General features: G+C 39.5%; 1 protein-coding gene across 1 annotated transcript; it reads left to right on the top strand.

The window, feature by feature from the left end:
- Positions 1 to 926: 926 nt before the first annotated feature.
- phb2a (prohibitin 2a) lies at positions 927 to 8,196 on the top strand. The gene is made up of 10 exons (XM_058419096.1): positions 927 to 1,057; positions 2,871 to 3,003; positions 3,181 to 3,265; positions 3,388 to 3,467; positions 3,584 to 3,768; positions 3,930 to 4,059; positions 6,019 to 6,122; positions 6,684 to 6,761; positions 6,885 to 6,961; positions 7,607 to 8,196. The coding sequence occupies exons 1-10, from the start codon at positions 1,037 to 1,039 to the stop codon at positions 7,623 to 7,625; spliced, it is 912 nt and encodes a 303-aa protein (XP_058275079.1). The 5' UTR covers positions 927 to 1,036; the 3' UTR covers positions 7,626 to 8,196.
- Positions 8,197 to 13,135: the final 4,939 nt, after the last annotated feature.

Raw genomic sequence — 13,135 nt, 5'->3', positions numbered from 1 at the left:
ATTCGTAAAACTCCAGTACTCCAGTACAGAAATAAAATTGAATCCCACAAAATTATTTGAAAAAAAGTGAGCTATGTTCATATTAAAATATATTATAGGCTTATACATAAATATTGGCTTATATATTTACAATATTCATATGATTATGTGGATTGTATGAACGTGATCATAGGCACGATCTCTGTTTCTACCATAACGTTTAGCCGTATTTCAGGGTTTTGTTTTTGTCAATTAATGACTTGCTGAATAAAGATCTGAATAAACACAATGAACATGATGTATTCTGTGTAAAATGTATTATTTAAATAATATAACTGAGAAAAATATACAGGATAGATAGACAGACAGTCACCAACCAGTTTATTAGGAACACTCGTAAACCTGCTTATTCGTGCAATTATCCATGTGGGAGAAGCTGAATGCATAAAATCATACAGATAAAGGTCAAGAGCTTCAGTTAATCTTCACATCAAACATCAGAATAATGGACTTTGACCATGGCATGGTTGTTGGTTGTAGGAGATGGACTGGTTTGAGTATTTCAGAAACTTCTATTCCTGGATTTTCATATTCAACATTCTTTAGAGTGGTGTGAAAAACAAAAATCATCTAACTAAACTAAATTGAACTGAACTGAATTGAATTAAACCATATTGAATCGAACTGAACTGAATTGAATTAAACTGAACTCAACTGAACTGAGGTTAACTGTATTGAATTGAATTGAATCAAATGGAAATCAACTAAACTGAAATGAATCGAACTAAACAGAATCGAACTGAATGGAATTGAACCGAATTGAATCAAACAGAACTAAACTGAATTTAATAGAACTGAATTGAATCGAATTGAACTGAATTGATTGTGTTACAGTGTTACTTTAGACAGTTTATTTACAGTGTAGATTGTTAGACACAGAACACAGAGCCGTTAGCATCTTCTCGGTGCTACTTCAAATCCCGTCGTGCAGCTGGGTTGGACCGGAAGTGCTTTCTCGTGACCTTGGAGTGTCAGGTTGAGCAGCAGAAGAGACAGCATGGCTGGAAAAGAACCCGGAGTAAGTTTTCTTCAAGCTACAATAACGTGAACTTTTAAGAACGTGTACACGTGTAGGTGCTGTTCACGTGTCTTCGTCATTAGTGTGGTTTGATTTATTTGATCGTTTCGAGTTGAACGTGTCCTGTGATGTCGGCTAGCTAGAAGCTTTTAGCACGACCTATTGCTTTGGTGTTGCGTGAAGATGAAGTCATAATAAAACGATCCGTCTCGCGAACATGCGCGTGGAATGGATGTTTAACGGAAATGTGTGAGTTATACATCACGGTAACGGGGGTATACCGGCACGTTAGCTAGGTATGCTAATAAAACAGCACATAAGGGTGAGAGGTGTGTTAAACTCCCCAGCGCGTGAGCTCTCAGGAACAAGGCGTTAGAATTACAACATTATGCGGCACGTGCGGGTTTTCTTTGTGCAACTGGATTGCTGGAAACGTCTAGAATTTTGTTTTTTAAAAAGTAGAACGTTTAGCACGTGAACCTAATAGTTTGGAATTCAGCAGCAATAAATAAATAAATAAAATCTGCGCACGAGCTAAACAGTTTGGAGCTAAGTCTACATGTTAACGTTTAACATTCATAGTAAACACTGGGTGTAGAAATTTTTTTATTAAAGGTAACGTGCACTTCAGTGTCCAAATCTATTCTCATTGACCTTGTGGTGAAACTGTCCATTCCTGTCCATAGATCAAGGACAAGCTATGTCTCAAACCATCCATCCATCTATTTTCTATACCTGCTTTATTCCTAATCTGATGGATCTGCTGGAGCCTATCCCAGCACACATTAGGCGAAAGGCAGGGGTACACCCTGGACAGGTCACCAGTCCATTACAGGGTCACACATATAGACAGACAACCACACACTCACACTCACTCCTATGGGCAATTTAGGTACATGTTTTTGGACTGTGTGAGGAAACTGGAGAACCCAGAGTAAACCCATGCAGGCACGGGGAGAACATGCAAACTCCACACAATAAGGCCCCTGCCTGTTCAAACCCAGGACCTTCTTGCTGTGAGGAAACAGTGCTAACCATTAAGCCACCATGCTGCCCTGTCTCAAACCATGCACTATATATTTGACGCATCACAAATATCTTTCATCATTCATTTATTCATCATCAGAGATCTCTTTATCATGGTCATGGTGGAGCCAGAAACTATCCTGGGAATGGTGTGGGCAAGGCAGGGTATAGGCTTGTCTGTCACATGTAAACATTCCCAGACTTATTGACACCTAAGGGCAATGTAATGAAGCCAATCTGCATGTTTTTTTGGAGAACCCTGATACTTGGTTGAATATGGAAATGTCCTTGGGTTCATTTTAGTAGCCCATTTAAATGCTGCAACCCAAAACACAACATGTTTCGGTCACTTCTTGCAAGTCGAGTCAAATTCGAATCGCTTTGCTAGAGTAGACTTAGAAGTGGACGGAGATCATCTCACTCTGATTCTCTCGAACCCGGTTGTTTTTCGGTCTTCGCCTAAGGTTGACTGATGTGTTAGTACCAGCCTAAAGAACCACAGCTTGAAGAAGGTTCCAAATGGACTAAATGATTCATATGGAGAGCATCCTTAGGGTTTGGACACCAGAACTGACAGAAAGTAAAACATGATAAGCGCTTAAACAAATATTAACAAAACAGTGGCAAAATTTTTGGAGAGAAACTTTAGGCAAAGATCCAGAGGAGCACAATAACAAACAGAAAGCAGTTCAAGATAATAGCGACTTTTTTTAATCATATACTCTCTATTTCTCCTCCTCCAAACGGCTAAAACCTGTGTTTTCCCTCATTTTCTTGTCTTTCTCAGGGTTTTCTGCAGCAGCTGAGGCAGATTGCAGGCCGGATGTCTGCCGGCGGTCCGAGAGGTGCCGGCCTCGGCGTCAAACTGCTCATCGGTGCTGGAGCACTGGCTTATGGTGTTAAAGAAGCTACCTATACAGGTATCCCAGCTATATGATTTAGACGTCTCTCTGATATTTGCCTTGGCGATATTCCAGAAGGATGTATAGATATATAGAGAATATATCAGTGCAGTTGTTTAAATATCAGTATGCATAAAGTTTTTGCTTGCATGGCTTTAGTTTTTCTGTCTGCTCATGGTCTGGCTCTTCTCACAGTGGAAGGTGGACAGAGGGCCATCATCTTCAACAGAATTGGAGGCATGCAGATGGACACAGTGCTCGCAGAGGGGCTGCATTTCAGGTTTCATATTCTCACTTACTTCACTGGGCTGCCAGTTCATTTTATCATTTTTATGATAAAACAATAAGGATGCAAGAAATAAAAATTAATTCTGTAATTCTTTACTTTATTACTATTACCAGGATACCATGGTTCCAGTATCCAATCATTTATGACATCCGAGCAAGACCTCGCAAGATTTCCTCCCTCACTGGAAGCAAAGGTAAGTTTTAACTGAATTAATTGCCATTCTTCATGCAAGTGAGCGCGAATTTGTCTTATTCTATTGACTGATCATGTTTTATGGCCCTCATTAGTACCGTTTCTGTTCACTAACAGATCTTCAGATGGTGAACATCGCTCTGCGTGTGCTGTCACGGCCCGTGGCCTCAAACCTGCCCTTCCTGTACCAGCACCTTGGCCAGGACTATGACGAGCGGGTGCTGCCCTCCATCGTCAACGAGGTCCTGAAGAGCGTCGTAGCCAAGTTTAATGCCTCACAGCTCATCACACAGAGAGCACAGGTACTCTCCTTGCCCATACTCAACAATGAACATTTCTATCTATAAATTCTATGTGCATTGGAGGTGGACAGAATTTTGCTTTGAATGTAGTTATCAGATTTATTATAGATCAGAAATGCACACATTTGTGTCGTCTTTTATTGTCTTATTGTGGTGTTTAGGTGTCTCTGCTGATCCGGAGGGAGCTGATCGAGAGAGCTAAAGACTTCAACATCATTCTGGATGATGTGGCCATTACAGAGCTCAGCTTCAGCAAGGAGTATACAGCTGCTGTAGAGGCCAAGCAAGTCGGTATGGAAGCTCAGCAGTTTTTTGGTCATTGGATAACAGACTGCTTTAATAGTTGTATTGTTAAGTCATGTTTCCATGAATTGGTTCTCAGTGGAAGTATTGTTTTGAATATAGACAGTGTAGTTACACTGATCAGGCATAACATTATGATCACCTGCCTAATATTGTGTTGGTCCCCCTTTTTGCTGCCAAAACAGCCCTGACCCGTCATGCACTGTGTATTCTGACCCCTTTCTATCAGAACCAGCATTGACTTCTTCAGCAGTCTGAGCAACAGTAGCTTGTCTGTTGGATCGGATCACACGGGCCAGCCTTTGCTCTCCAGGTGTATCAATACTGACCACTGCAGACCGGGAACACCCCACAAGAGCTGCAGTTTTGGAGATGCTCTGATCCAGTGGTCTAGCCATCACAATTTGGCCCTTTGTCAAACTCAAAGCTCAAATCCTTACACTTGTCCGTTTTTCCTGCTTCTAACATCAACTTTGAGGACAAAATGTTCACTTGCTGCCTAATATATCCCACCCACTAACAGGTGCCATGATGAGATCATCAGTCTTATTCACTTTATTATGCCTGGTCAGTGTATGGCTATAGAATGAGTAGAGTTATTAAATCATTTGCTGAAACAAACTGAACTTCCAGTGATAGAATCTGTTCAGATTAAATGTAATGACACTTAATGTTCAGAGCTGGGCTGAAAATATATAAATAAAGCACTCTGGCTTGCTCTGACAGGCCTGAAACTCGATTAAGAGGTGAGAAATTTGAGTAGTCTGATCGTACATAAAAACTTCCAACTGGTGGACAAGATTCAGAGAACTTTATTAATCCCAGGGGGAAATTCTTTAAACAAGTGCATGTTGACCTGTCAGTGGGAATTGTGATTTTTTCTGACCAAGCTGGATGTAAGGCAGTTTACTACATCAAACATGCTTTATATCCAAAGAAAATAAAGGTTCGAAATGGAAGATTTTCTTTACTTAATTTCATAATAATTTACAGATGATAAATTGTACCACCCACTTAACCCGGAAAAAAGGACATTTTCCCATCCTCCTGAATTCTCATGCCTGACGCACATGCAGTATAATCCTATAGCTGTGTGTCCAAATGGCCTAAAATATGTATTCCTTCATAGGATAATGTGGTCTTACTACATTTACTGGGTTTAGAACTTGTATATTATACATTTTGATACAAATATGACGCTCTACTGCTTTTACGGTGTATTTTATATTAACACAGATCAGGCATAACATTATGACCGATGCCAGGTGAAGTGAATACCTGTTATACCTCATCATGGCGCCTGTTAGTGGGTGGGATATATTAGGCAACAAGTGAACATTTTGTCCTCAGAGCTGATGTTAGAAGCAGGAAAAACGGACAAGTGTAAGGATTTGAGCGAGTTTGATGAAGGGCCAAATTGCGATGGTTAGACCACTGGATCAGAGCATCTCCAAAACTGCAGCTCTTGTGGGGTGTTCCCGGTCTGCAGTGGTCAGTATCTATCAAAAGTATCCTTTACATCCTGTAAGTCCTTTAAGATCTGTAAGTGTCTTATAAGTCCTGTCAGTATCCTCCCATGGAGGCCCCAACTTGCGACTTACAGGATTTAAAGGATCTGCTGCTAACATCTTGGTCCCAGATACCACATCACACCTTCAGGGATCTAGTACAGTCCATGCCGCGACAGGTCAGGGCTGTTTTGGCAGCAAAATGGGGACCAACACAATATAAGACAGGTGGTCATAATGTTATGCCTGATCTGTGTAGTCCTTTGCCTTTACACCAATTATCCACTAGAAGGCACCATTGTCATTTGTTTCCATGAAGTTATTACCAAAGACTACTGATGCTGAGAGTGCACACTGTTGGAACACTGTCCACTCTGTATATTGCTTTCAGATTTTAATGAATAATCTCACACATGGTTTGTCCTTTGCTGATATTCAGCCCAGCAGGAGGCCCAGAGGGCTCAGTTCTACGTCGAGAAGGCCAAGCAGGACCAGAAGCAGAAGATCATCCAGGCTGAGGGAGAGGCTCAGGCTGCTAAAATGGTACAGTCTACGTTATGTCTTTTTCGCCTTGTTAAATAATAAAACATTACTTTGTAGATTTTTCCATGGAGTTTGTTGATGCAGTAAGGACAATTTGCACTAGCATGGCTATGAGAGTCATTTCAGAAATGACAAAGAAAATGAGAAAATTTGAGTCTGGGCAGCTTTCCCTTAATCTGACTTGCTTATATTTAGTAGCTACAGAAAGACTAAATACTGTGTACAGTATAAATGGCAGTCATTAGACCAGTGAACACATCGATGTGTATCGCTGAGGCACTTTTGAAACGATTCACTTGTATATATGACATTTTTTTTGTCCTCCTGCAGCTGCGTATAAAAACGCTCTCAGCAATGTTGTACAGTTTGTTCACAGGTGTAATGCACAGTAAGCATTTTCTTTCAAGGTTGATATTGGCCGGGAACCTAAGCAGTCGTTTATATTGCAGTTTTTTTGTCCTGATGTGATGTAACGCTGCATGCCACAGGTCACTTTGTTCTCTGCTGATGGGGACAGAAATAGAGGATGAGCTTTTTATTGTGTGTGTGTGTTGTGTGCAGCTGGGTGAAGCCGTAACGAAGAACCCCGGCTACCTTAAACTGAGACGCATCCGCGCCGCCCAGAACATCGCCAAGACGGTAGGAGGCGTACTATTTCAAACGTCATGGATGTTTATCGTTCTATATCGCCATGGTGATTTAAGGTGTTGAGCATGACTGTATACTCAATTAAAAAATCCTTGCGTTTTTTGTGTTTTGCAGGTGTCGACCTCGCAGAATAGAGTATACCTGAATGCAGACAATCTAGTGCTGAACCTTCAGGACAGCTCCTTCAACAAGTAAGACCCCTCTCCTGTCCACTTCTCACTGCTCACACACTTCTACACACCAGACAGAAAACCTAGAGACAACAAACTTGGTCCTGGTTACGGAACAAAGGGAATAAACTTTATATAAAGTCAAGGCCAATCTCTCTCTCTCGCTTGCTCATTCTCTCTCTCTCTCTCTCTCTCTCTCTCTGGGGTTTAGTAGTTACGTAAGCATGAAGAGAGCTGCAGCATTGATGTGTGCGCGTCATGCTCTAATTGGTTCAGAAGAACAGCTTGACCTGATGGGTGAATTTGACACCCACAAGCCCTTTCATTTAATAGACACTCAGTTTCAGCTCGTAATCATCCACAGTAAGAGTAGCAGTACTCGGTTATATCACAAAAGCACAACGCACCTTTAGTCTGTTTACTCTGCCCTGGAAAATAAGTGATGTTCATTTGCAACTGATGTTTGCAGAAACTTATCATTAATATATGTGAGTAGACCTGGCTATTCAAAATGGATGTACAAAATGAACCAGTTGCTTAATTTTAGTCAAGTCCATGAATACATTATATGTGTGATTTCATTGTGCGGCTTTAAAATGCATCGATGATGGTGATGATGATGGTGGTGGTTGTGTGTGTGTGTGTGTGTGTGTGCTGCTTTTACAGCCTGTCCCTGGGGAAATGAGGAGAGCCGGCTCAGGGGAGTGCGTGCATTCCATGTGTTGATCGTCTGTCCTGTATTTAATGTCTACTACAAAGCGACCTCTCTCAGCAGTGCCTGTGTCAGAGTGCAGGTTTTCCAGCAAAGGGGTTGCGTGCCCTTTAAAACACACACACTCACACACACACAAATATATATACACACATTTAAAGAGACTTTACACATGGTTTAGAGACAACCTATTAAAAGGTTCGAAGGTCACATAAGAGTCTCGTTATAATCTGCGGCTTAATAGAAACTAATGAATAATTTATATAGTGTAACAGATCGAAGCATTGAGAGAAGTCACGTTTAACTGTTTATACCTTTTGAGACTTGTTATAGTATTATGAAAACACACCTACGTATTCTCTAATCTGTTGACGTTTCCGAAGGGCCGCTCAGCCGTTAGTGACTGTTTACACTATTCATTTTTAGTTTGCTTTTGTCCCTGCTGTTTTTCCTGCGCTCAGGGACCAGCGAGCTCCTCTGCAGTGTGTAATCTGACACAACACCTAAAAGAGGTTTCATTAAATCTTTTGATTTTTCAGACTAACTGGCTATTTGTGTTCCTTTGGTGTACTTGCGGTCATGTAGAATGCTATATTTGAACGGGATTTTGAGTCAACCTAAAGATTATCGAGTCATTTTTTTTTAATACAGGTGTTTTAGTATTTACACGGGATCTAGAGTGACCATTTGTCTGACCTGATCAATCATGTTCCAATATGCAAATGCAGTGTTATGTAACAACTCAATTAAAAATCAGTCCTAACGAAAATAAAAAAAAAAATTTAAAAAAAGCTTTTTCTTTATATGTGAACTTTTACATAATCCAGTCATTGCCATTTTTGTACAAGATCCGGTATTACGCAGACCGGGTCTTGGATCAGTGCCTCTAACCCTCAGCTCTTCAGCTATAGGACTCTGAGTGGATGTAAAAGATATAGTGGATGTATTAGTCCACAGAAGTGCTCTTCGACTGTAGTACATGTTTATTAATATTTAATCTTTTTAAATATTTAATAGAAATTTCAAAGAAACAGCCGTAAGTAAAGTGTTCAGTTCGTCGTTTTGGCCAGCAGATGGCGCCAAATACAGACACTAAATCAAGGCTTTAAACGTCTTGACAGGGAGAGAAGGGACTTCAGAATAATCAGAACATACTTAACATGGATATGAATGAATATAATAGTGCATATGTAGTAGTATTTTAAAATAATATGTGGTTAAAAGTGTATATTACTGTGTACATATATATGGTGTAGTCTAAGGTGACGCTGATTGCTACAGTGCCATGCGGACTACAGAGAGAAAGAGGTGTGTGTGTGTGTGTGTGTGTGTGTTCGTTCTGATTAAGCGCGTGTCTCAGCACGATCCTGTGAGAAATGGGTTCTCTCGGTTCTATAAAAAAATATCACCTCTATAAAAAGCTCTGCTCTGCACCGGGAGATCTGCAGAGGGGGTTGGGCGCTGCTATCAGCTCATTAATATTCATATGGGGGAGGGGATTGTGCATGAGGCGGCTTTGGTGTATAAACCACGCCTCCTCAGGCTGATTCAGCCTATAGAATCCAGCGGCATTTTTTGAATGCAGGCCAAAAGTCCATATGGGGAAAGAAACAGGACTGGCTGGGATTTAGGGATTTCATACTGGTTTTAATAAAACACACAACCTAATGGATATTTAGATCCTGCTTCATCAGTATTGTTTAACACCCAAATTTCTTGTACAGACTGTAAACTTGTTAAATCTCTGTCAGGACATTTCATCAGCTAATGGTTTTGCATCACATCACTAAAAGAGCATTCATATTTTAGGACTGTGGTATAATTACTAAGTCGTTACTATTAAAAATATTTATTTTGAGATTTGTGTACGGATAAGTGATTTGAAATCACACGGATGATGCCGAAAACACAAACATCGAAAGTGATTTGCCGTTTGAATCTAATAACATTTATTCTGTCATTCAGTACAACAGAATAATAAATAATAGCACTTTTAGCTTTATTGTTTGAATAAACACTGACAAAATAACACCGTTATCATCGTTTAGCTCCAAAACAATCTGGATATTTACTGTTATCTTGGCTCTATTTGTCTATTCATTAATACATTTTTATGATATTGATATTTTTCAGGCTATATAATTGGATGGATTTTGTATTTTTAACATTGTACCACAATGTCCAGATAGATAGATAGATAGATAGATACTTTATTCATCCCAATGGGAACTTCCAGCAGTATCCACAAACATAGGTTATAAGGCATGCAATAAATACTAAAAAATACTAAAAATTTAAAGGTAATAAAGATGATAAGGTTTAAGGGTCTGTGCAAATCAGAGTGTTTTAACGAGTCCTGTGCAAACCAGAGTGTGTAAATGAGACAAAAGTGAAAGAAATCAAGAAATCTCACCAGTTCACTACTGATTAATTTTTCTCATCATGTTTTATTTCTTACTCCTTTATTAAAGCATGCCGTTTGAAACACAGCCATCTTCAGGCCTACGTTCTGTGCAGTCCCCCAGTTAGGGCACGTGTATGTGTATTGGAGCACAGTCCAAATTCTCTCTCAGCTGCAGTGTTGCCATGGATACACTGACCTCACTGCAGGATGGGAGAGATCATGGAGATTTGCCCGGAGATTAGCACTCGATGTTGGGTTACAGTAGCACAAAAGGTGTTATTTATGCTTCTATTTTTGGGACAGCAGGAGTTCCTGGTTGTTTAGCATTTTCCAAAAATAAATAAATAAATTCCTAATAATGGTGCTAACCGTGCTGGCGTGAGTGAAAAGCGTGTGACCTACTTCAAAGTCATGATGCTCTCGGTCTCTCTGCAGCGTGTGCGTGACTGCAGTCACCTGGCTTCAAATGCTGATTCCATGATTGAGCTGGAATTTGCGTCTCCCTGATAGTATGATTACAAATATGCATGTGAAGGTGAAAGAATAATAATAATTAAACACAGGTCATATGTCCTTCATCGTGACCTTTGGTCATGGTTCAAATAAATAAAACATACAAAATGTACAGCACTTCGAAGATTATGTCTTTGCATGCTTACTCGAACTACACTTTAGCTTCAAAAATTAATCATTAAAATGTATAAAAATGTGCATTTTGTATATTTTATTTCAGACTTATTCCTGCATCCTGGACATATTCACCTCTATGAATCATTTGGAATATTCCAAAGGTCACATGTTCAAGTTGCATCATCGAAAAATCTGGATGATTATAGGAAGAAGAAACCTCATTTTCATGTTTGTTTTTCTTCAATAGTGATAATGATAAATTAAAAAAAATGCTGTTAATCAAATTATAAATTGAAAGGAAATCTTTATTTTGAAAAAATGAGAATTTGTAGACAATCATTAGCATGTCCGTTAGCGTGTTATGATGCTAACTAACGACATGTTGTGCCTTTCCTAATTCTACTGAAAAAATTAAAACCCTCAACCTGATTACTTTTACCTCATTCAAGAGCAAAGGAAGCTTGTTAGTCGTGTATAAAAGAAAAGAAGGCAGGATTAGCTAAAAACTACCTCACAGTTACCACCACTTCTACATATTGCCAAAAGTTTTGGCTCATCCATGTCTGTATGGACCTTGCTTTGGTCACTGGTGTGCAGTCATGTTGGAACGGGAAGGGGTCATCCCCAAACTGTTCCCACAAAGCATGAAATTGTCCAGAAATGTCTTGGTATGAAGCTGAAGCATTAAGAGTTCCTTTCACTGGAACTAAGGGGCCGAGCCCAACCCCTGAAAAACAACACCTGAATTCAATGATCTGGAGGGGTGTCCCAAAACTTTTGGCAATATAGTGTATGTTGGAATAGGAATTAAGTTAAAATATTTCTCTCAATATTAAATATATTTCCTAGTTGATCTATATTGAGTTTTATCATATATGGATAATGTGCTCCATAAATATTCTGTTTATGGCATCAAATAACATGCTTTATGTTTATCTCTAACAGATTTCTTTAAGAAATAAAAAACGAGGCTTGGCCTGAAAGCTGATTGAAAGTGTGCACTGTAGTGTAGCTAGTACAACTATATCTGTTTCTTCTTTTATTTTCTTTGTCAAACTGTTTCCAAATGAAATGAATAGGAAATATGTCTGTGTAGCATAACAGGTTTGTTTCAGGTGACTTGGGTAATGAATGCTAACCCATTCATTTCTGCACTGGGCGTATCTCAAAAGTCTACAGTAAAAGCTAGATCCAATAAGTTACACAAGAGCCTGTGATTTGAGGGGGTGTAAATAGATGCGTCACAACAACAAAAAAATAATCCAAGCTCTAAATTACAATCTGCTATGAGTCATGCGTTCCTCAGAGAGCATAGAGGAGCCAGTCGTCTCAGCCTGAGAGCTAATCAGCCAATTAGCAGCTAAAGGAGGAACAATTACGATAAAAGTGTAGGCGCCGATACCTGAAACACCCAGTCATTTCATTGATCTTGTACCTTGATTGATTTCAGCTTATTGTATTCACACACCAATTTCTGCTGTTGTTCCTTATTAGTAGTTTTATAAACACAAAGGCTGCCTCATTAGAACTGTTTTCCTCATGGTTTTAAATCTCACACGGGCTTAAAGCCGTCATTGTTGGAACTCATGGTGTGCATGAGTGACACCTTATTGGGAGGGGTTGACAAATGTGGCTTGGAGGTGCGTTTACACTAGAATAAATTCCTGAATTAGAACTAGATCTAAATCTGTTCATTTACCCTTTTTTTTATCTTTATAATCTTTATAATGATAATAGATTCTGTACACTACTCAAGAGTCACAATATGAGCACTCACTGATTTGGATCAAATTTGGCTGCCTGAAAAAAATCTAAAATAAAATCTGGATCTGATCCTGTTTACACTTAGTGGTTTCATGTACCATGAGTATTGGATTGTGGGTTGAGATCTATTTTAATTAGGTTTTCTGATACATGCAAACGTTCACAAAGGTCTTGGTCTCGGGAATTTGTGACAAAACAAATCAGTTTGCAGTGTGGACACTCAGTTTAAGAATCAGATCAAATTTGCTCTTCTGTGTAGACAAAGCTCGGGCTGAGGTTTTTTTACGAGTACCAGCTTGTGATATGATTTCTCTGTGAAGCGTCCAACAGGTCTATGTATCTTTAGACGTTGGTTATCATTTCTCATTTTGCAATGTTTCAGTGCCACTCCTTGATCAGTTAGCAGTTGCAGCACGTCCTGCTAGCTTTTCCAGGTTGAGGTTCCTCCCCTGGAGATGAATCGATAAACTGGTGCAACACAGTCAGAATGGATTTAATTAACCTGCTTCTTTTTTATGGCACTCTCATTATATAGTCAAAGGGGATTTAGATAGCCTGCCCTAGTTTGCTTAGAGATGCTCCTTTTTCTGCCTTTCTGTCTTTCTGTGTTATCAAAATCATCTCTGTTTGTCTACAGAAGACAAACTGGGGGTCATGTACCTACAGGGAAATGCTTCTTAGTTCT

Source organism: Hemibagrus wyckioides, linkage group LG20 (genome assembly GCF_019097595.1).
Source record: "Hemibagrus wyckioides isolate EC202008001 linkage group LG20, SWU_Hwy_1.0, whole genome shotgun sequence".
NCBI classification, from domain to species: domain Eukaryota; kingdom Metazoa; phylum Chordata; class Actinopteri; order Siluriformes; family Bagridae; genus Hemibagrus; species Hemibagrus wyckioides.
The sequence above is the reverse complement of the archived record's forward strand: the minus strand, read 5'-3'. Positions and strand labels throughout refer to the sequence as shown.